The sequence below is a fragment of the Lygodium microphyllum genome, chromosome 11 (genome assembly GCF_053477565.2).
Source record: "Lygodium microphyllum isolate KBCC chromosome 11, Lygodium_microphyllum_v1.1.10, whole genome shotgun sequence".
Taxonomy (NCBI): Eukaryota; Viridiplantae; Streptophyta; class Polypodiopsida; order Schizaeales; family Lygodiaceae; genus Lygodium; species Lygodium microphyllum.
Window position 1 is genome coordinate 60,347,748 of NC_141145.1, and position 25,170 is coordinate 60,372,917.

Below are 25,170 nucleotides of genomic sequence, written 5' to 3' on the forward strand. Positions count from 1 at the left end.
AAGTGCTCTATAATCAACACAAAGTCGCATAGAACCATCTTTTTTCTTTACCAATAAAATTGGCGAAGCCTAAGGTGAATTGCTGGGTTGTATAAGCCCTTTATCAAGGTAATCCTTAATTTGTCTTTCAACTTCTTGGTGTTGTGTTTCACTTAACTTATAAGGTGGTTTAGAAATAGGGTGTGTATCCTTATTTGTGTCAATTGGGTGATGTATATCACCCCTATCTAGTGGAAGGCCACTTGGTAAATCAGAAGGAAACACATCTTTAAATTCATCTAACAAACCACTTAATTCATTACTTACATTCAACTCACAAACATAAGAAAATTGTTGCTTTATATTACAAAAAGTAAAAGTGTTTTGCACAGGAAGAGACCATAACATATATACCTCACAAGCTTCCTTCTTTATCAGCTTCTGAACTTCAGTGGAACACAACAAAGGGTTATCAAATACTTCATGTTCACCTTGAATCACAAAAGTCTTACCATCCCTTTCAAATTCCAGTGTATTATGATGATAACTACGTTTTAAGGATGGTTCCAATCCCCATAGCCACTCCCTCCCTAAAGCAATATCGGCTCATCCATATTCATAATTTGGAAATCAAGGTTATCTTTATATCCTTGAATCTCAATTTTCAAATTGGATACCATTGTATCCCATATTTTATTATCTTGACCTTGCATCATACGAACAACATATTGATACCCACTCTTTTGTTGGGGAAGTTTCAATTTTTTGACAAGTGCATAATTTATGAAATTGTGGGTAGCAGAGCCATCAATCATGACTCTAACCCTCTTTCTAGCTATCAATCCATGCACTCTAACTAAATCATGTGGCCCAAAAGTAGGCTGCCACATAGAAGTTGACATACAACACCTATGTTGTACATCCTTGTGCAAAACCTCTAAATATTTATACTTTACATGCCCCTTTAATTCTAGGGTCTGCACTACATGGATTTGTTTTTCTTTTCCCTTGCCCTTGTCCTTATCCTTTCCTTTATCTTCCCCCTTTTTCCTTTGAGGGCAATTCCAAGCAGCATGGTTAGGGGATAGGCAATTGAAACACAACCTTTCTTTTTTGGTCTTATCAAAGTCATCTTGACTTAACTTTGGCCTAACATATTGTTTCTTTTCAAAGATTGTTTCTTGCCCTTAAGAAATGGCATTTTCCTTTTAAATTTGCTTACAAATTTTGAGGTTTCCAATTCCTTAGTCTTGGGCTCCGTATCAATGAGACTAGTGAGTGTACCTGGACGCATACTATCTTCATTGATTAATGCAAATTTAATTGCCTCTTCAAGCGTCTTAGGTAAACTCCTTTCCACTTCCTTTTTACAGGCTTTATCTAGTCCCCTAATGAATAATCTTGTCTTTTGAAATTCATCTATTCCTTCCAATTTGAGGATTATCTCATGATATTCCTCCAGATATGTCAGCAAGGGTCTTCCCTTTTGTCTAACATAATCCCAATCTTCCCAATTTCTTTCCATTTCATTTTCAAGAAGAAATTCTTTCAAAAAGACCGATTCAAATTAAGCCCAAGTTTCAGGTATTTTATTTACCTCCTTTAAAGTTCGCCACCATTTATATGCCTTAGGCCCCAAAGTTAAACTGGCCTCCAATGCTTGGAGATGTGGTGGAGTATTTTTAAGTTCGTGCAAATCCTCCCATTTTTGGAGAAAATTAAAGATAGTATCTTTATTTCTGTCTTTTTCCTCCCCGTGAAACTGAGGGGGTTTCATATCTTTTAAGACTGGATTATCCCTCAATTTTTGATGGGGTTCTTTAGGATCTCGCATAGTCACATCCAAATCTTTCGATGAAGATGGAATATTCGAGGTTTCTAGCTTATTTTTATCCCTTTTTAGTAATAAAGCTAATTGAGAATTTATTTCGGTGAGTGTTTGAGTTAAAAATTCCATTTGAACCCCCTATGCCTGCACACGAGCAGTTAGATCATCAAATTGTTCTCGTGTGGCAAAAAATTCTTCCCATTGTTCTTCTTGTATCTTCGTTTCATGGGGATCTACCATAGGGTGGTCCCCAAAACTAGAACCCTCAATTACTCCCTCTCTCCCTTTCCCCTCCATTAATACACTAGAATTGGAAAGCAAATATAAGAAATTTGCGTACAAGATGAGGTACTTCCCTGATTACGGTGATAGGGCAGATGTCGATGGCCTTTACAATTTAGTGATAGCAAAAGACGTGAGGAACAGTTCAACTTTCCTCCAAACTGATGAGGATGGAATTAAACACCCCCCCTCATATGAACTAATGTGATCACTATGACACGTCTTGCATCGTCCATGCTGGTGACGCCTTCGCTGGATTCCTATCCTGCCAATTTGTAGCTGTCACGTTGCTAATTTGTAGTCATCGCCGATATACAACTATCACGTCACACGGAAACCAGACGGAACTCGTCACGAAAGCGTCACACAGAACTCGTCACGGAAGCGTCAGACGAAACTCGTCACGATTCGCCCCTGCCAATCACGCCAATCTACAGCTATTGCTTCCTCGTCTTTAGCTAAAGCATGAACGAAAAAGCCCTTCGTCAGAAAACAGCCCGACGCTCTGATACCAGTATTACATCCTTCCCAATCTTTCTACCAATGTCTCTCTTCTATCGTCCATACCATAGCACAAGAGATCCCGTTTCTCCTCCCAACCACGCCTAGATAAGTGCTGGCACCTCTCTCCCCGTTTCCTCTACCAGCCGTCCACTTCATGTGAGTCCTACTATTCTCGGACTCTCTAACTCTCTAGGCTCCCCTAGACCCCATTCGGGTGCCCAAGGTCCCCAAACGGTCATCCCTCGCGCCAGTCTCCCATAATTTACCTTATTAATGTAACATCCTCCTTGCTGCTAATAATTGTTCTCTACAACCTAGAGGCTTAGCCAAACTGTTGGCGGCTATTCTCTGCAACCCGGCAGCTCAGCCAAACTGCTAGCAGTTGTTCTCTGAAACCTAGCGGCTCAGCCAGTCTATTGGCAATTGTTCTCTACAACCTGGCGGCTCAACCAATCTATTGGTGGCTCTTCTCTACAACTCAACAGCTCCACCATACTGTTGTACCCTAAGTTTTTCTACTCGTTGCAACCTCTTATTGCTGGTAGCATCCTCCTCCTACTGCCAGTTCACTTACAGCCCTTCCACTACCCTCCCACCCCTTGAGGTAGACATTGCAGTTCATGGTTCAAGCTAACCTATTGCTTCATCAGCAAGGCACACTGATACCTATGGCTTCTTTACCAAAACAGATGACCAATCTACTGGGTGCACCTATTGTGGCATCACCGGACACACCACCAATGCTTGCCGACTTCGACCTTTGCTCCCCACCCCCCGGAGTATATGCATCTCCCACCTAGCACTACCTTTGCCACCTCTCCTTTTTGGGCCACAGAGATCATTCTACATTGGCTATCACAGTACTATGCTCAAGGCAATAAGACACATCCGATACACATTAAGTCCTTTCGAGCACATGGAGGATCGATTGGCACTACGATCTCCTAGAGACCATCGCAATGCCAGCGACAGTCTTCTCCTACCTATTTTTGGGTACAACGGCTACCATGGCCCGCGGTTCTGCAATCCACTCCATCGAGAGACACTGATTGTTTGATACCGTCTCTTCATCAATCCGCTCCTTCGAGAGAAAGTGGTTGCTCAACTCCTTCCTCTTCTTCGGCTTCCCAGTCTGCTCCATTGAAAAGTAGCAACTGTTGCCCATTCATTGCTCAGTCTGAGCCCCACCCTTCACCCTCACCTACTCAGGTTCAAGAGGCCACCTTTGGGAGTTCTTCACCACCCCAGATACCTTCTTTAGTACAACCAGCAGCACTTCCTTCAGAGTCCATGATCCATGAGTTTTTGGATTCTCTATCTACCTCAGAGGGGGATGATCTTTCTTTGCCCTTCAAGGGGGCATCTACATCTTCTGCAACTTCAAAGGGGGCTCCTATTCCTCTAGTTTCAAAGGGGGTCCCCACCCACTGCTCACTCCTTCACACACCCTAGCGGAGGCCTAATATCTTCTTCTTCTACCATTGGATGGGGTGGCTTCCTTCCAGCGGTCATCTCACCTATTGATACCCAAGACCTCGAGAATCTACCTAGATCGGGGCCTTGGAGGTTCAGTCATGACTTGGTGGCAAGGCCTCTATATTCCTTCTTGCATGGATGCACGAAGCTAGTGGCTTCTCTCTGAAGGTTGAGTTTCAGGTTCTCCAGTTCACTCTGTCTATTGTTCTTTATCGCAAGTTACCTCTCAGGTGGAAATCTTGGATCTTAAGAATCCTCTATATCTTCTTCCTCCTCTTCTTCTTGCCTTGGTCACTTGGTCAGCATGGAGCCAACTCCCGAGATCGAGTACGAGCATATCCTTATGGTTCTCGGCACCACACAAAGCCCAACATTCCTTCTATGCATTGCATGTTTTCATCATCTTTGTACTAGAGCGCTTGGGCAAGTGAACAATTTCCCCACAAGGAACATTGTCCAAGTGGCACCTGCTACACGAGCATTCTTCAACATGTAGCATTCCACCTCCACCTCACTCTTCTCTTGTTCTCCTTTTTGGGCCTAAGAGGGGGTGTTGAGAAACCCTTCACCTGCAGTTTTGCGTTCAGCGTTTTGCGTTTGGGGTTTCACAGTGGGCAGCCCCAAAAAGGGGCTGGGCGCCCACAGTGAAGTGCCATCCTAGATAGACGGCGCCCTCCCTGCGGGCACCACCCTAGACAGTCTCTTGCCTATTTCTAGGCTGCCTCTATCACTCATTTGATACGGCTAATTCATTCAGCTTGTCACCTCTTCTCTCCAACCTCTCCACTACCCTCACACCCCTTCAAGAGGACATTGTGGTTCATGGTTTGTGGTTGTCTTCATGGTCTTTCTTATGCTACGTCACCCTTGTTCCCTTGTATCACATTCACTCCATGATTCAGATCTTCATCATTCCATTCATCAGAGTTTCTTCTCTCTTCTCTTCTCTTCTCAGTGTTTGCCGAGTTCACTCTATGTTCCTCCCCGCAAACCCTACTATATCGTTGGTACGTCATCTTTTGACATCTTCCACATCACCTATACTATGTGCAAGATAGAATGGAGCCAATCCCAGAGTTGTGCATGAAAAGGAGAGTGGCCCACGGCCTACCAAAGGCCATGGTCTTCTCTAACTCATTTTCCATGGTAAGGACTGTTTAGAGACAACCACACACAAGGAGTATGACTCAAGTGCGCCAATGCAATGCGTCAATGTCAGATCTGTTCCGCAAAGACAACCACACATAAGGACTATGACTCAGGTGCACCAGTGGGATGCGCCAACATCAGACCAATGATTGCCATTGTGTGTGTTTCTTGGCTAGAAGCAAGAAAGCTGCTACATAGAGAGGGAGCACATAGCTGTTTTTTTTTTTTTGTTGCTTGTGTGTGAGCGCACGTGTGTTTGTGGGGGGGGGGGGGGGGGGGGGGGGGGAAGGGGGGGAAGATGATGATGGATGGATGGATCAAATGAATGCGTGCACAAGGAGTATGACTCAAGTGCACCAATGCAATGCACGAGCATCAGATCTATTCCTCGAAGACAACCCGACAACCCCACACAAGGAGTATGACTCAAGTGCACCACTACAATGCACCAACGTTAGACCAATGATTGATATTGTGTACGTTTCTTTTGAGGACCTCCTGAGCAAGCTTCTAGCCAACTAAGAGAAGCAAAAAAACTGCTATAGAGGGAGGGAGCACACAGCTGCATGTTTTTTTTTTTTTTTGCGTTCGTGTGTGTGTGCGTTTGGGGCTTTGGTTTACAGCCTCAACTAGGCAGTTGTGACACTGCAGGATCTGGTGGCAAAAGGACAGAGGCGGGCAGGGGGCCGATACACCTGTTGAGCTAAAACATGCATTACTTGCTGATTAGCCTCTTAAACAGCCCCAAAACACACTAAAAAAATGCTCTTTTAGAGTAAAACCCTAAAGCAAGGAGCGGTTCGAGAGAGTTCAGTGGAAACCCTAAAACGGGGAGTGGTTCAAGAGAGTTCAATGGAAACCCTAATTTTTGGGGTGCCCTTCCACATCTATAAATATACGGGCTGCCCCCATTCAGCCTTATTCCATGTGTGCAAGTTTCTCACTCCATGTGCAAATTTCAATCATCAGCCTCCTCCCACGTGGTTGTCCAACCCTCCAGATTGCTGCCACTCCATCCATGCTGACGTCAGCTGCTGGCGACATCATCATCTGCTGCAATCTGATCATCCAGTCATCGCCAGCCACATTAGATACTGTTTTAGCCTACTGTTTACAGCAACTGTGCGCAGTTTCCAGCCTCCGATCAATGGTACATTGCTGCATTTACCAGTTTCCAACCTCCAGATTGCTGCGTTTTGGTGGCCAGCCTGCTGCCATTCACTATTCAGTACTCCGACTGGTGGTCACAAACTTGGGATCCGTCTCCAGTGGACGTCACATTCCAACATTGCTCTCTCTGCCCTTGAGCACATGTACACTCTTACATTCATTTACAACATTCATTCACTTCAAAGTTGTGTTCTCTCTCTCCCTTCTTCTGTTTGTGTTTGAGTTTCTGTGTTTTGAGTTTTGAGTTTTGCGTTTAGGGTTTGAGTTTTGCCCTCTATGTCTATGTCTGTCTCTTTGTGTTTCTGTCATAGTCATATACTCTGTGTGTCCTCAATGCAAACCCTAGCAATTTTCTTCACATGGTATCAAAGCCGGTGCTCTTGTAAAGAGTATCCTGCAGATATTGTGGAGAGCTAGTCTTTGTGCAAGGCACACAATACGACTCGTAATTGAATCACACTGTCCCAGACACCTTCTTCTCCAATTCCTATGATGTCTTATCAGGCTTTTCCATCATTGGAGGCCCTGAGACAGCATTATGGACTCGATGAGGAGGACGACACTCCACCTTCACCACATTTCACTAACATGACAAAGGAGGACTTTGAGGAGTACTATCGCAACAAGTACGGTGATGTTTACACCCCTCCTACCAGATTTTGCTACCACATTCAGACCAGTTGGTGAGGCTGGCCACCTCTCCAATCATGGAGGACATAGGGCATTCGGAACGTCTGGCGATCCATCTTCATCATCTCAGCCAGGTCCAATGTCAAGTTTGTACAATTCTTTTGTATTGCATGAATCAAAACCCTCGCATGTTTCTTCTTTTGAGATACAAGATCCGGATGGCTTTGCGTATGTGAACTTCAATAGCGGGGGCTCATGAAGCAGACGGAATTCAAGTACATCTACGACTTCTGTTTCATTTGAGCATATCACACACACTTCTCACTTCCCTCCCATCCCACCCTCTTCTATATCACACCTTGATCACCTCTCATTATCTTTCCGAAACCTTGGATTACACTCCACATCTGCATCACACACCCTAGGGGTTGGATCTTCCATCTCCGCTCCTAGCACCTTTTCCTTCTCCAACCCATTCTCTACCTGAAACCAACCTTCCTTCTTGGAATGGGTGGTGATAACCTGATTTAAGAGTTAATTACAGCAATAAATAAATGCACATAAAATAAAATACAGTTAATTACAGCAATAAATAAATGCACATAAAATAAAATACACACTTTACCATAACATTCTTGGACAGTAGACACCTTGTTGGCCCCAAAACTGGCGCCCCTTACGGTATTTCTTTAGCTTTCATTCAATTGGAAGGAGTACAACTTGAGATTCTTCAATCTCCTCCTGCTAACCAATTGCTCTTGCTGTCATAAATGACCAGCAAGCCTTTTGGGTCATTTGCCCCTTGTTTCACCCAGGACTTCTTCTCCAATTTGACCCTTGGCTAGCCAAATGCTGCCCCAAATCAATTCAGGATGGGCTGGATCCTGAAATCCCTTGATAATCTTCAATTATCAGCTGCTGATTTCAGTCCCTTGAGCCTTCAATCTCTGGCACGGATCCCAAGGTGGCTGCTAAATCCTAATTTCTGCTGTGAATTAGGGTTTACTGCAGAAATTACAGATCAGCCCACCAAAAATGGCTGAGATCTCCTCCGAATGGCTGAGAATTGCTGAGAATGGCTGAGCATAGGCTAAAGGAGATGAGAGAATGCTGTAGAGAGAGAAAATTTTGAGATTTGTCGTGAAGAACTGATCAAAATCAGCTGCTGCCCTGTTGTACCAGCCCCAATCGGATACACCAACAACAATAGGAGCATCAGAGACTGTGATCTTCAAGAGAAAGTGCATCAGCAGCAATGGTCAGCTTCCCAAGGTCAAGAATATACAATCTCCATCACCAAAATGGTCTCCAATGGCTGGGAATTGGCCCCAAAATCTAGCAGCAACAGTCCAACACCTCTTTCCAACAGCTCCAAAATGAAAAAACGAGATTTCTCTCTCCCTTCAGCCCTATTTAACCTTTCCCCCACTTACATGGGAAAGTTTTGCCAAGTGGCAGCTTTCTTAATCCATTTTCAGTCATTTCTGGTCATTTAATTAATTTAGCCCTTAATCCATGCCCAGAAAATTGACCTTGCCCATCCAAAAATTAATTGGCTAGGCCATTTGCAACCCAAAGTGGTCCCATGCATTAATTGATCCTTAGACAAGCATTAATCCATTAATTAATGCCTAATTCCTAGTGTCACCACTGACACTTAATGGCCAATTAATGGTCCTAGGGGCAAACTGACACCAAAATTCACCTAGAATCTAACAAGTGTAGCTTGTTACAACTTTTGCCTTTGACACCCATCTTTTTCGCAGGGTCCTTCGGTCTTCAACTGTGAGAAAGTAGCTTGCACCTCTCATGTGCAACACATGTGCATCTTTTAATTGCACATTTGATTAATTCTTTAATCAAATGTCAATTAAACATAAGCAAAGCATCAAATTTTCACGTCCTCGTGACACTACCTCTTTGCACCATGGTACTTTGTTAGGGGGAATGCCACCCTTTAACACAGTGCCTCTCACCTTTCAGCGAATGAGCACACCCATACCTCCTGGGTCGACTGTGATGGACATCCCCCTCACTATCCCCAGCTTCACATCTCACATGACCACTCAAATGAAAGGGTTTCCATCCTGCGCTTATGGTGCGTCTTCACACTCTCCTTGGGTTACACCTACGCAGAAATTCCCATCTTCTGCTCCCCGTATTCCCGTCCCACCTCCTTGGGTTCCTCATGTGGCTACCATGCCCATGCCTAGTCAGCCCATCCCTACCTATGGATCCACCTTGCACACTACCCATATGCTTGGTGGGCACTCTGGGGCCTCTTCCCAAGTGTACTCCACTTCCCCATCCTACTCACACTACACTTTTTCACACTATCCATCTCGGAGCACTACCACTCCTGTTGCAACGGCCAAGAATGCCTTCACGGATAAGACACGTTTTAACGGGTCAAATTCCACCACTTAGTCTAATTTCATGTAACAAGTGCTTGAGTCTCAGGGTCTTTGGGACCTCGTCAATGGTCTAGAGCCTATGCCAGACCCTTGACTAGCTCACCTTGATTACATCCGTCAATGGAGAGCCCGCAATGCCACAACCAATGTTGAGCTGATGCAGGGATTGCTTCCTGAGTTTCACTCTCAGTTGCAGAACTTGCCGCTCGCGTCAGAGCATTGGAGTCACCTTCTCAACCGCTATACGGCTCGTGATCGTACTTGGCATATCAATCTCGACTTTGAGCTTCAAGAGTCCTCTATTAAGGAAGGGGATCCTTTGAAAGTCAAGCTGGCTGAATATAGGCGGTTACTTGCCAAGTTCGCCACTACTGGCTCTCCAAAGTCAGACGACGATCAGGTTATATTCTTCTTGAATAAGTTGCCCAAAAAGCACTTCAATTTCATTCAACACATCATCTTCCAACCTCGATTGCCAATCTTCTACGAGTTTGAGTGCCAGTTCTTGCGTTACACGAGGCTGCATAATCAAGTCCACAAGAAATCCTCATCATAATCTTATTCAGAGTAGAGGGGGTTGGTTGCCTCTTCTTCGGAAGGGAAAACCACCAATGGCAAGAACTCACAAGATGCGAAGGCAAGCCAATCAAAGGGTGACTCCTCTTGCTCAGATGGAACCAAAGAATCTAGACCTATCTAGCAGCAACTCCCTAAGAAAAACCGATTTTGCACACTCCCAGAGAGCAGGCCATGTGGACGAGGAGTGTCACTCCAAGGCCCAAGGTCTTCCACCTAAAAAGCCTCAGCAGACCATTGTGACTGCACAGTCCAGTGGGGCTATGCCTTCCGCTACTGCTTCATCTACTCCTTCAGCACCCACTGTTGTTGTTGGACATGTGGCTCGAGTAGAGCCTCAGCATCCCATCTCTTTCACTATCCCTAAGGGACTAGCTGATTGGTCTGCAGGCTCCGATCCCATTGCACTTCATGCATCTATCTCACCTTCCTCCCCACCTTGTCAGGCATTCCCTTTGGAGAGCCCTACTACTGGACGTACGCGATGGTGGCCACCTTCTTAGACTCGTATGTCTCTAGGTCCTTTCGGATACCCTAGGTCAGTCTAGCATTCATTTTTCGCACTCTTAGAGTCAAGCCCATAGGATTCATTGTCCTTAGCTTTTCCATTCTTTTGTCTTCCGCTGCATTTACTCACACACATCCACATCATTGCATTTACTTTGAGTCAGATTTTCTTTATGTTATGTTTTGCTTTGGAGCATCTCACCACTAACCTCTGTGTTTGCAGATTCTCATCTCTTTTGCAGGGTTTTGTCTTTCAGTGTAGGGCTAACTTGCACATTGCTTTGGTCCTACCTAGGCTAGAGACATGGGAATGCGCACCGTTCCTTTCATGGTTTCATCATCCTAGGAGTGCTTGCTCTTCTTCCAACATGACGGTTTCCTCTCCCGAGACGAATCGTGTTGCATCTCTCTCGATGCTATCATAGCAATGACTTCTGCCTTGCTCTTCTAACAGGGTGCTTCATCCACTTCATCCACTTGCTCTTCTTTCATTCCTTATGGTTCTCGACACCATACGAAGACCGACATCAAGCTACTCTTCCTTCTTCGACATCTACATCCAAGTTGAGAGGGGATTCCTACCCTTCTTGGTATTCTACAGGCTTCAGCACTTTTTCTTCACCCTCGGCTTCTCCCCACTGTTATACCTTAGCCTTTGCATTGCATGATTTCATCATCATTGTACTAGGGTGCTTAGGCAAGTGAACAATTTTTCCATGAGAGACATTGTCCAAGTAGCACCTACTGCATAAGCATTCTTCAGCATGTAGCATATTTTGCATCTCATTGTGCAGAGCCCCACTTGAGCGGATCCTAAGCTGTTTTCACTGACGGCTGTTGTTACCCCACCACCATCCTCCTTCATTACATGGATACCTCATCACCTATTTTTCCTCGTCATCAACACCCTGAGTGGATGGGATAGCTTGTTCTGTTTTGTGATGTGTTGGGTGTACCCTCCCTACTCTCGTCTTTTGGGTCACTATTACTCAATCAGTCGCATCCCATAAACTTTCCCTCTTTTTTTTTTTAAAGTTCCATGTGGTTCCATCCGCCTTTGTAGGGCTTGGTAGGCCACTGGGCAACCACCGTGCATCCTTTGTCTGATGCCATGTCCTCTCTAGGGTGACTACTTGGATTCCCTTGGTAAGATAACCATCGCCTCTGTAGTCTTGGTAGGCCACTGGGTAGCCGACATGCACCCTTTGTCCAATGCCATGGCTGCTTTGGGATGGGACGCCTTGGGGTAAATAAACATTACAATGGCTGACCTAACCTTTCAGCTCAATTTTAGACCTGAGAGGGAGTGTTGAGCTAAAGCATGCATTACTTGTTGATAAGCCTCTTAAAAACCCCAAAACACACTAAAAATGCTCTTTTAGAGTAAAACCCTAAAACGGGAAGCAATTCGAGAGAGTTCAATGAAAACCCTAATTTTTGGGGCACCTTTCCACGTCTATAAATAGACAGACTGCCCCATTCAGCCTTATTCCGTTTGTACAGGTTTCTCACTCCACGTGCAGATTTCAGCCATCAGCCTCCTCCCTCATGGCTGTCCAACCCTCCAGACTGCTGCCACTCCATCCGTGTTTGCTCCTACTGCTAGAGCCTTCATCCATGCTGACGTAAGCTGCTGGCGACATCATCATCTGCTGCGATCTGATCATTCAGTCATCGCCAGCCACATTAGACACTATTTCAGCCTGCTGTTTACAGCAACTGTGCGCAATTTCCAGCCTCCAATCGGTGGTACACTATTGCGTTTACTAGTTTCCAGGCTCCAGACTGCTGCGTTTTGGTGACCAGCCTGCTACCATTCACTATATAGCACTCCTACACTCCGACTGGTGGTCACAGACTTGGGATCCGTCTCCAGTGGATGTCACACTCCGACATTGCTCTGCCCTTGAGTACACTATACACTCTTACATTCATTTACAGCATTCATTCACTTCAAAGTTGTGTTCTCTCTCTCCCTTCTGTTTCTGTTTGAGTTTCTATGTTTTGAGTTTTGAGTTTTGAGTTTAGGGTTTGAGTTTTGCCCTCTGGGTCTGTGTCTGTCTCTTTGTGTTTCTGTCGTGGTCGTACACTCTGTGTGTCCTTGGTGCAAACCCTAGCAGTTTTCTTCACAGCACCACCCTGGGATTTTGTTTAGTTGTTTTTATTGTTTTGGTTGGGGGGTGCAGTTTACAGACACAGGTCAGGCACTATCCATGTACCAGGCACATACAGGTCTGAAGTAGCATGGGACAGCTGGCACAAGCTGGGCTGGGCTGGTGCAAGGACGGGGGTTAGCAGGGAGGAGAAGGCAGCTGAGTGGCGGCAGAAGCATGCTGGGGGAGAGGCACACCTTGCTCAAAAGGCAATTAATGCTCCATCTTAAACTGAACAAGGCTGGCTACAACATTGACAGCATGACAAAACACATACCAGATTCTCTCATCCAGGAAAGAACAAGCTCAATTCCACCATTCAAGAAGGATGTCACAGGACGCTTGGAAATTGTCAACAGGCAATCTTCCAAACTAGCCTAAAAGAGTGATATGGATGTGGTATTCTAGTTCAGCCTATCAGCATTCTCATAATGTATTATGCATCAAAATTGAGTATAGTTTTGAACAAACTTATGCACTCAAATATATGACTAGAATGGCAACGTTATCCAACCATCTTGCTTATAATAAGGCCATTTTAGTAGTACAACTGAGTTTTATAACCAAAAATGTCAAACTTACTGCTAGCCGAGTACAATCAATGACAGCATTTAAATTTATATCCACAACTTTGCGCCAAGCACCAGTTCCATCTTTGCTAACATCCTTTGTAAAGTACTCTCTATCACTTATGCCAGCATTGTTGATGCAAATATCAAGTTTCCCAAAAAAGGATTTATGCTTGTCAAAGGCTGCTATTATATCCCCTGCCCATATCAACAGCAAGGCCAGTGAAGTGTTTTCAGTTGCACCATAGAAACATACCTTAATAGTACACACATGCATACAAATGCAGATGCACACCAAACAAGTTTGTCACAGAATCACACCAATATTAGAAAACATATTTGAGTTAATGTGTTTAAAATATTTGAGCTGCTTTCATCAGTGTTACTATAACTACATTCAAGTTGGGATGATGAATAAACAAACAGTCTTCACATACGGAGTATCTTCTTGTGTGAAATCTAGTCTTCCCATGCATGCCCAAATAGCTGGCACATACTATCACTGTCCAAACTGCTACCACACTCCTCTCATCTCCATCACTATTGCCATCTGAACAAGACCTCAAAGTTCACACTAAACAACACTCTTACAGTCTGAAAAAGAATTCAAGCTTTATCCTAGTCTTTGTGCAACATGGCACAACAGGACACAACACCACAGTGGCTCTTCTTGTAAGAAATTTTCTGCTTTTGACTAAGGTCTCAGCTTGATTTGATATAACCTCCCTAGAGTCAAAAACTTTTGTCAAAACATAATGAGAAACACTGAAACATGATCCTGCAGCCTATTTCACATCAGGCTGTATTTCTGCACTTTTGTAAATAGTCTAAAAACACATACGCAAACCCATGCAGAGGTTTTGCATGGATAAAGACAGCCAGTGTAAAAAAAGGACATTGTAAGTGTAGTTGAAAGATATTTCAGAAAGACACTGTTTTGCTCAAAAAGAAAGCCATATTTAGAAGCCCAAGCCTGAATATATTAGGATTAAATCAAATTTGAGAAGAGGCCCATCACTAAGACACTTACCAGGCTTTGAAACATCACACTTGATAAATAAAGCTTTCAGGCTGGAGCGTGCAGATTTCCAATATTCCGCTTCAACTAGTTTTACTGTATCTAAACCAGTTGTTTCTGATAGATCAACAATGGACAGCTCAACACCTCTTTTGGCCAAAGCTAAAGCCAACGCCCGGCCTGCAATATCATTGTCAATTTACACAATCAGTAAATCTTTACAAGTATGACCTTTAATGAGTCAAGAATGTCACATGTCAATAATTTAGATCAAAAGAAACAAATGCACAAAATTAGAAAAGGATAGAAGGTTGCCAAGTCACCCAGATAAGTACCACCTACCATGTTCAGTGCAATGGTGTTCCTATCCTACCTCTTCATTTCCACGACTGTTTATTGTACTTCTGTGCTCCTGTGCAACTTGCAGCTAACAAGTGTGTTTCTGCACTTAGTGCAACTAGTCTGTTCATAAACCAACTCTGCAACTTGAAATATGTGAATGGAGGGGCCCCAGTGTAAGGAACTGATGTATTGGCAGAGCTTCAACCTGGTGATAACGGAATTCTGGGCACTAACAGAGTCTCACTTAAGAGGGAGTAAAAGGGTTAAAGGCAGAGAGCCACAAAGAAACTCCAAGGTACCCTGACACAGAGGTGGGGGATGGACGTGAGAGATGATGCTGCCTTGGCAGTCCCAGTTGGAATCAAAAAGCAGCTAAAGAGAGACAAGGCTGCGAAAGGAGAGCAAAAACCACCGACTCCAAGGGTACAAAGTGGAGGAGTTGAATTGTCCAACTGGTCCAGTAGATAAGAATCAGTAGAGGGTAGTACATCTACCACTCTCAGGAGCTAAGTGGCTATAGGTGTTCAGTCTACCTCGCTCTTCTCATCCTCCTCTTCTCACTTTTGGCCGACTCCTCACCATTCTTTTCCTTGCAAGAGTTGCCCTGGCCCCTTCTTTGCTAGCAGGTTCTTAGCACAGAAGCACCAGTCAAACACATGCAACAAAGGCCTCTAGTCTAACACCACTGCAACCCACACATGCATCCAAGCCACAACCTTACATGTGGTCCTTTCCAAGGAATAGCTCCAAACATGTAGGCCAACAAAGGAGTATGAGGAAATGGCACTCTTCAGAGAAGTCGTTCAGCATTCCCCTTTCCTGCTCAACTTAAGGACTGGCTTCACTCCACTCTACGCATCACTAAGGCCACCTTAATAAGATAAGGTATTTTCATGGTTCATCATGACTTTATCTCAACTGAGGCTGCACATGAGTTACTTGATAACTCCCCAATGGTCCCCCAAATGAGAATTATCTATATTCGTGCTTCGCATCTGAAAGTTGTGATCTATGTCAAGAAATGACTGAGCAACCAGAGAGAATAGGGTTTGCATGGAGAAACACAGAGTGTGTACAGCAAACATTGAGAAGAGAAGAGAAACTCAAACAAATGAATGAAATAATGAAGGGTGCCATAGCAGGAAGGATGCCCTAGAGTAGGGAAACCGACAAAGAAGCCTCTGAGTCTACGAACGCAGGGATGATGAGGTGTCACCTAGAGTAGGCAGACTGCCATTGAAGAGAAGCCTCTAAATCTGCAATGCAGGGATGATGACTTGTGATGCCTAGAGTAGGAAGACTGCTGTCAAAGGGTGAGGAGAGGGTGAGGAGACTCTGAGTCTGCAAACACAAGCATGAAGACAGATGCCAGCTGCTAGGGAGTGATGTCAGAGGTAAAGGAGTTATCAAAAGCTGTAAACACAAATGTAGCAGCCCCTGATGCTGATGCTTGGTGGAAGGGAAGGTCACCAGCAGTGAAGGAGATCCCAGATGCAGCAAACGCAAATGGGTGAAGTCTCCTGACTCCCAAACACAAGGTGCTAGGGCTCATAATCTATCGCAAGGTGATGGAGGAGCTGCCCAGATAGCCAAACACAAACTGATGAAGCCACCTAGAGGAGAAGAGGCTGTCACCAACTATCAGAAGCCAACGCCAGGAGGAGTGTTGTCGCCCATTGTGTAGGGAGGTTGCCAATTGAGGAGGAAGACACTTCTACCATAAACACAGATTTGGGAAGGAGGTGACTGACGCTTGGCAGCAACAGATGGAGATAGTGGAAGGAGAGAGGAGAGAGATGAGACAAAAGTGATGGAGGAGCCACCCACATAGCCAAACACAAACTGATGAAGCCACCTAGAGGAGAAGAGGCTGTCGCCAACTATCAAAAGCCAACGCCAGGAGGAGTATTGTTGCCCATTGTGTAGGGAGGTTGCCAATTGAGGAGGAAGCCACTTCTACCATAGACGCAGATCTGGGAAGCAGGTGACTGAAGCTTGGCAGCAACAAATGGAGATGGTGGAAGGAGAGAGGTGAGAGGAGAGACGAAAGTCTCAGAAGAAGTGAGTGTGGTGAGTACAGGTGTGAAGTGGTGAAGAATGAATGGGAGGTGCCATATATATAGGCACCAACAGTCTCAAGTCTCGCCCACCGAAGTCTCTTGAACATCGCTCCAACACTCTCAAACGGCCCTAGAAAGCCTTTTTGGGGATGGAAACTAAAACAAAAGATGGGAATAAAGAAGGGAAACTATACAAAATGATGTGGTTTCTCAACACCCCCTCTCAAGCCCAAAAAGGAGCATAAGAGGAGTGAGGTGAAGAGAAGAAGATCCACCCCATAATCCGAGAATGCCACCTAAAAGGAGACCTATAAAGATAGTTAGGAGACCATACGAATAGTAGAATTGAAACACCACCTCGGGTGAGAAGCCACTAGCTCCATTACACCATGTTGGAAGGAATACGAAGGCCTAGTCACAAAAGTTGCTATTGAAAATTTAAGGGCCTCAATCGAAGATAGATTCTCTAAATGTCAGGTTTCAATGGAGGTAAAACCGCTTGAAAAAGAGCCAAACCTCAAAAGTAAAAGATGGTGGGTGAAGAACTTCAAGAGTAGTAGGGTCCCCCTTGAAAACTAGAATGGAGTAGGAGCCCCCTTTGAAGCTAAAGAAAAAGGAGATGCCCCCAAGAAGGGCGAAGAAAGATGATCCCCCTCTATATCCCCCTCAAAGAGAGAGAGTTGACAACTCATGGATCACGGACTCCGAGGTGTCTAATGATGAAAAAAGTATCACCGGTCGTGCCAAAGAAGGTAGCTAGGGCTCAAAGAAACAGAAGCCGAAGTGCACCCAGAGGTATCTTCTCGAACTGAAGTAGAAGAGGGTGGGATAGAAGGAGGCTTTGAGTGAGAGGGTAGGAAATAGCCATGGGCTCTCAAGGGAGTGGACTGAGGGAGAGAGGGGGGCCGTAATAGCCACTCAACACGAAAGTGGGTGGGAGAAACCTCCACACAATATGGTGGCCTCCAGGAGGACTTATCACCTCATGAGTTCTTAAAGCCTCTATCTGCTCAAGTGGACTTAGTGCGTGTCAAATGCGACTTATTGCATTGAACATAGTAGGCTGACTAGCAATCTAGTGGTGGACACGCCATGGTACCAGCGTGACAACCTGTAAAAGGAGAAGGTAGGAGGGAGAAAAAGGATATCTTCCAATGACGCAACAGAAATAGAGTAAGAATCAAATGTTGATGTCAAGCCTACAACCTATCTAATGCAAAGAATCTTCACGGCTCACTGAGCACCTCTGGCTTTGCAAAACTTGACCATGCAAGTGGAAAAAACGTTTTTAGGGACCGGTAAGGTATATTCCAACCATTGTGAGAGAAAAGAAGGCTATTAGAGAGCAAAGAGAGATTGTTGATGTGATTTGCAACCAACAAGGATCAATCCTACAACATGTGATAGCAATTTGGAGCTCTCAAGGAGCAAGTGACAACAACCCAAGGTCCTTCTAGTGCAGCTGACCGCAAACAAGAGAGGGTAGCAGTCTTTATGGTGGTCCTAAGCTATAGATGACAACTTCCATGGCTATTTGAGCAGGGCAACGGTAACTTTTCAGTGTTTCTCAAGATGAAACTCTGAATTTTCTCTCTCTACAATATTCTCTCTCATCCCCTAGACATTTCTCAAGTTATCTTAGCATTTTCCAACAAAATAAAACATCAAAGAAAGAGATTTTAGTCAATCTTTGCTATAAACCCTAATTTACAATAAAATTTAGAGTTTTTATAGCTACCTTAGAATGCGTGCTCGGAATTGAGGGCTTAGAACTTGAATTAGCAGCTCAAATTAAGGAATTTCAAGGAGATTCAAGAAACCAGCCAACCAATATCAAATTTGGCGCTGAATTTGGAGCAGGGTAAAGACCGATCCCCAAGCAAACCAAGAGGCAAATTGGTTTGGAGACTTACTAGTCAGTTTTGACAGCGCGTGGCACTTGGATATGTGGAGGAGATCAAAGGATCTCAGTTTTACTCCTTTCATTTGCAATATAAGATTAAAAAATACGGTAAGGGGTACTAATTTTAGGGGCCAACAGGGTGTCCAATGTCCAAGATTAAAGTGCTAAAGTGTGCATTTTCAATTTATGTGAATTTTATGCTTGCTGTAATTAGTGCTAAATCAGGTCATTTACCACCCTATCCGAGAAGGTTGGTTTCAGATTGGTGAAAGGAGAGAGAAGAGAGGAGAGATGAAAGTCTCACAAGAAGTGAGTGAGTGTCGTGAGTACAAGTGTGAAATGGTGAAGAATGAATGGGATGTGCCGTACATATAGACACAAATAGTCTCGAGTCTTGGCCATGAAGTCTCTCCAACAGCACTCTGACACTCTCGAAAGGCCCTAGAAAGCCTTTCTGAGCTAGAAATTGAAACCAAAAAAGAAAATGAAGAAGGAAAACTGTATGGAATGATATGGTTTCTCAACAAGACCCGTTGAGAACCCACCTTGCCCCCTATGGATGCAAGTTGTCACTGCTAAGAAGCCCAATTGACACTGTCTATCCCTCTCCCACCACAGTCTCCCCCACCCTTTGCCACCTCAGTCGCCCCTCCAAACATTGAACAACAGCTGTTGGCAAATCCATCCCATGCTTATGTTGTGCCTATTCCCTCTTCTTGGGCTACTTAGACAGCAATCATGCCTATACCTAGTCAACCCATATTGAATAGATATATTTAGAGCCTTATCTAAAGTAGTAGGTGGCTCGTCAAGATCACTATCAAATAAGGTATTAGTAGTGGCATAGTGAGCGTGTTGCTTGTCTTGCTACTTGTCTCTCTTCTTCTTGCCCCGGTTAATAGTGTGACCAATACGCTTGCAATATCGGTAGTTGAGCGGTTGTTTCTAGTGTAGAAGGCTGTTGATGGTATGTCAATATCCTTGTTGCGCCTTTGGTCATCCAAAAGGATAGCAACCATCTCCTCATGGTTTCATTGGATTGTGCTTCTTTCATCAAGCTATTAAGAAGTACACCGTTTTTATCATCCTTATCCAAACTACTATTGAGAGTGGTCAATTGTTATTAAAGAGACTTAAATGATAGAGATGTTGCCTAAGAGTCTCCGAAGGATTTTAGGAGATACTAAACAATTGCATCTTCAAAAATAATTTGAATTATTAATATCTCCCCCAAATGTGACTTGAAGGCCATTCCATATATTTGTCGTTTTGTGAGATCAAGGTGATAAAGAAGGTTGTCAAAGAAGCGGAGATACTAGACAATTGCATATTCAAAGATGATTTGGAATTATTAATATCTCCCCCAAATGTGACTTGAAGGCCATCCCATACCTCTTTGGTTATTTTTATAAGATCAAGGTGATGAAGAAGGTTGTCAAAGAGACAGAGCCCAATCATAGTGAGTGCTTTTAACATTAGTTTAAGGTTTAATTGATGAAAACCTTATGTTGATGTCGAAAATATGTGGAGGCAAGCCTACCACCTAATGATAACGTGTTGGGATGGAATAAGTTTGACGGGGCAAGAGTTGTCTTCGAGTTGGCGGACAAGTGCGTGCAGGTCCATTGGTCTGCTGATGTGACGAATCAAAGGGATAGATTGGAGATCTGGCTGCAACAGGTGTCAGATGGCCATGGTGAAGACATGTGACACACATGTCTAGCGGGTACCCAAGGCTTGACAGGCCCAAGAAACTAACTTGGGCAGCAGGTCAAGCTAGGACAACGTAGCAATTCAAGTAGTCTAATCACTACCATGAGGCAGCTCCTCCTTCTTTTTCTATTTCTTCTCTTTCTCCTCCTACTCCTCGAGCACCACCAATAGCAAACAGCCTGTGTTGATGGCATTGTACAAGACAGATTGGTGGCAACCGCAAAGATAGACACGTCAAGCACACGCAGCTGAGGCAAGGCAACTAGAAGGCAAACACCTTCTTCTTTAACTGCCAACTGAAAACCCACCCACTATGTAGCATGATTCCCTTTACCTCATCAAACAAAGCAACTTGAGCATTCATTGCTCCATGCATAATCACCCTCATCTATCCCTTTACTGCTTCATACTACTACATTGGAATCCTTGATTGTGGTTTTGAACTTTGGGTCTCAATTTTGTATGACCTACTAAGCCAAGTCAAACAGCAAATAAAAAAGTAAAAACAAAGCAAGTCCCATTGTTCCAGCATTGTAGAGGTTAGGAGAGGAGGAGAGACAGTTATTGCTGCAATTTTCCAGCCATTGGTGATCAACCTAGCCAGTGGAGACTATCAAAGAGCTGCCCCCAGCTATCAAGAGGCCATTGGAGACAAGTGATAGCACCTATAGGCTGTCTACAAGCAAGTGACAGCAATTTGGGATCCACAAGGGCAAGCGACATGGGGCTTTTGTTGATGGGGGGCTGTAGTCAATCAGCCATTCACAACAGGTCATTACAACATTTCAGCCAATTTGAGTGATGAAACTCTTATGTTTGAGGCAGAATTTGTCATCCAAGGAGCAAATTGAAGGCCAATCCCCAAGCAAATCAAGGGGCAAATTGATTTGAAGGCTTGTTGGTTGCTACGAATAGCAACATATATTGAAGATTGAAGAACATCAGGTCGGATATTAGTGTATTTCAACCTTTAGCAATACAAGTTAAAGAAATACCACAAGGGACACCAGTTTTGGGGCCAACAGGGTGTCCACTCTCCAAGATTGATTGGCAACATTTATATTTCCGTATATGGATTTTATGATTGCTGTGATTAGTGCTTAACTTATTTACCACCCTTCTAGAAGGAAGGCTCGTTTCACGGTTCCATTGCCAAGATCCCATCAACCCCCTTGAATTGGTGGGCCCATGGCACATAATTAGAAGTTGGAAGCATTGCTCTAGTGCTGAAATTGTAATTAGCTAAGCATTACACCAAGAATGCCTTCAAATAGTGAGATGGGATCAAGCAAGGATAATACCTCTCAATCTAAAAATTTCACAAAGAGTTGGGGGAAATGCAATGCCTAGTCTTGGACAATACACTTAACATGGAAAACAAGCTGAGAATTGGATGAGGTGGGTTCCTCTAGGCCTCTTGAAGCTAATGAACATTAAGAGGGAGAGAAATTTGATTACCTTTAAAGATCACTTGAGGATAGCAGCCGAAATGTTTGTGCAATTGGTAAATGATCCTTGATTTATAAATTTTTGAGCCCCTTCAAGGAGGGCAACAAAGGCAAGAAGAAGAAATCATCTTCAAGGGCTTCAAGATAACAAGATATTGAAGGAAGAGCCAATGTAGCAACATGATTTTCCAAATGTGGAAAATGCGCATAAGCAAATGATGCCAATGGGGCAATTGATGCATGTGCAAGGCCAACTTAGAAGTGTCAATCCAATGCTTTTTTGACAACAAGGTATACATCCTAATGTTGGTCCCTCAGATGATAGCAATTTTGCAGCCCAAAAGGATAGGCGACTGTATGTGGGCCTCCTATTGACAATGGACTACAACTGATCTGCCATTTAGAGCAGGGTATTATTAAATTTCAGCCGATTTTAGCGATGAAGCTATAATCTCTCTCTCTCTCTCTCTCTCTCTCTCTCAACCAATTCACTTCTACCCTCAAGATCTAAGCCACATTTAATCCCAAGACAGTGCAATTGAAGAATTTCTTTTGCTAAACCCTAATTTATAGAAAAAATTAGGGTTTACCATCCAAGGAAGGGTGCTCAAAATTTAAGGCCTAGTACTTAAAATTCAGCAACTCAAATTTAAGGATTTCAAAGAATTTCAAGAGGCCAGCCAACTAACATGATGTTTGGGGCAAAATTTTTCATCCAAGGAGCAAAATGAAGGCCAATCTCCAAGCAAACCAAGGGGCAAAGTAGTTTGAAGGCTTGCTGGTTGCTATGGATAGCAACATGTATTGAAGATTGAAGGAAATCGGGCTAGATCTCAATGTACTTCAAACTCTAGCAATACAAGTTAAAGAAATACCACAAAGGGCACCAACTTTGGGGCCAATAGGGTGCCCACTATCCAAGATTGATTGGCAATATTTGTATTTCCATTTATGTGAACTTTATGCTTGCTCTAATTAGTGCTTAATCATCTTATTTACCACCCTTTTGAAGGACGGATGGTTTCAAGTGACCTCTTGGGTGACCCAAAAGAAGTTATCCATTGTAGCGTGACATCCATGCCTTAGTATCTCCACAAAGATCTATTTGAGTTAGGGTTAGAGCCTTAGTTTCTCTCTTTTCAATCACTCTTTTTGGCCTAAAAAGGGGTGTTAAGCCATCGACAATTGCCTTTCAATTGATCATGTTGGCATTTTTAGGGCTCTTAAAACAGCCCCAAAAAGCATTTTGCATTTCATACACCATGCAAGACTTTTAAGTAGCACAACTAGCCTACAATGTTCTATTAAAAGGGGACTCAATGTGCACTCCCACTTTCATCCTGAATCCCTCACACTCCCCAATTTTCCACCACATTCATCATCTTCCTTCTCCACTAGCCATCATTTTTTCATACGGCAATCATACATCATATGCAAACGGGTATGAAAATATGATCAAAGTATGATTCAGCACTTGAAGCTGAATCATACATTGCCCTAATTTATTATATGAATAATTTAAGGTTATACAAAAGAGTAACTACCGGTAAGGTAGTCATTGAATGTTCAAGATAAAACATTGATCTGCCAAAGAAAATTCTGATTCTAATTTCCAATCATTTTATTTGAGACAACTGAAGCATTGATGGTAGGTGGCTATCACACAATGTTGTCTATAGGTAGGTGACACCTTTTTTTATACAATCATTAAGTTTTGTGCTTTTTCCAGACAATTTTTCTCCCCAAAAGTGAAGTCTGAAAATACAATATCTTACTCCAAATTTCATACGCTTTTCATACCCCTACATCCACAATCATACACACATGATAAAAACTATGCCATCAGCTTCTACCCTCATTCAGCCAGCTACCACCCTTCTTTCACCAAGCTTCGCCCACTCAAGCCAAATTGCTACTCTACTCCATTGTAGAGAGCACATTGCAGACTGCAGCCCATCACTAGTCAATAATGAGATGAGATGGTTCCTCCTTTTACTCTTCACTGACCTTCTACAAGGAGATGAAACACCCCTTCTTGATGGCTTTTCAAATGCTTTTCGACTCTAGGAGAATATCAAGAAGACTATTTGCTGGTCTACTTTGTCTCCTTCCCAAGGGGGGATAAATTGGAGCTCAATCAGTGCCCGTCACTCTTTTGACAACAGCTTATAAGGCCCAAGCAAAGATTAGCAGCAAACTCAGCCCTGTCTTACCCACATCACTCATGACACTCGTGCATGCTTCATCTAGAACAATATCTTTACCTTCTTTGGAACCATAGAGTCGGCCCAATTTAGTGGATAAGGGATTGCAATGCTTCTTTTGGACTTTGAGAAAGCCTACGACACAGTCAATTGGGACTTCATGGGGGGTACCATGGCCCACCTCGGCTTTTCATAGCTGTGAACCAGACTCCAGTGGAGTTTCAGTACTTTACATGGCAGCCAGCAGCAAGGTGGTTATAGAAGCACAAAAAGGAAAGGCTTTCTGCCTGTTTTTCTCCCAAAAAAAAGGGCTTCCAACAAGTAGATCACAATGTGGTCATCAGCTGTCCATAGATACTAAGCATTAGAAGAGTAAACCTAGGATTGCAGTTGCTATTACTAGTTATGTGCTCACATATTTACCTAGTGTAGCAATCTTTGATAGGGTCTCAGCTTTAAGTTTTTAATGCTCCTTTGTGAGGTAGAACATAGTCTTCTACTAATCTATCTATGAGACATCATTGTTTTGTGCAGGTCCATCTCTTGACATGATCTACCATTTCATGGCACCTTATGGATCCTATATTTTGGTCCATGCTATTTTACTCATTCGTTGGGCATGCAACTTCTAACGCCAAACCTGCTCCCAACTTTTAATCTAATTTAGACAACTCCTCTGTACATTGCTTTCAGTTCTCAATAGGGATGATTAAGTGGGTCTGGCGTTGTCACTCCGCGTAGGGTTGAAGGTTACCACATGCTTTTGGCAAGAAAACTGGACAAGATAGATAGAGATGTGTCTTCAAGAGATAAGTAGATCATAGTGAATGTTTAAAGGTTCAAGATGTACTTCACGGTCAATCACAGGGGCTTGAGAAAGAAGAATGTATGGGGGTTCAAGAGCTTAGACTCCGGAGATAGTAGAGATAAGAGAAGGATTGAAGGTTTCAAGCCAAGTTCTTGAAGATATTGATAGAGTAGAGCTTCCAACTACATGTTCTTAGCAAAGATCACAAGAATATTATCTCATAAGTTCTAACTCAAATCAAGCTTATTTTCTTGACTGTAAGAGCAATCAAAAATTATAAAATCAAGTACAATATGTTGTCATGTATCATAAACTACTCTACATCCATCATTCATACATGATACCATAGCATGAATCAACTTTGCATGATTACATTCAATGTAAACTCTTTGGGGCAAAAGCTTATGAGTCAATTACAAGGCTTATAGGGCAAAGAG

At 43.6% G+C, this 25,170-nt stretch overlaps 1 protein-coding gene across 2 annotated transcripts in view; it reads right to left on the minus strand.

The window, feature by feature from the left end:
• NQR (ARP protein (REF)) overlaps positions 1-25,170 on the minus strand; it is a 148,968-nt gene that overhangs the window by 120,674 nt on the left and 3,124 nt on the right. For both annotated transcript variants that reach the window (XM_087687638.1, XM_087687637.1), the window contains 2 exons: positions 14,268-14,435; positions 13,251-13,435 (listed from right to left, as the gene is read on the minus strand). In XM_087687638.1, coding sequence (XP_087543764.1) covers positions 13,251-13,435; positions 14,268-14,435 — 353 coding nt within the window. The remainder of the gene's footprint in view (positions 1-13,250; positions 13,436-14,267; positions 14,436-25,170) is intronic.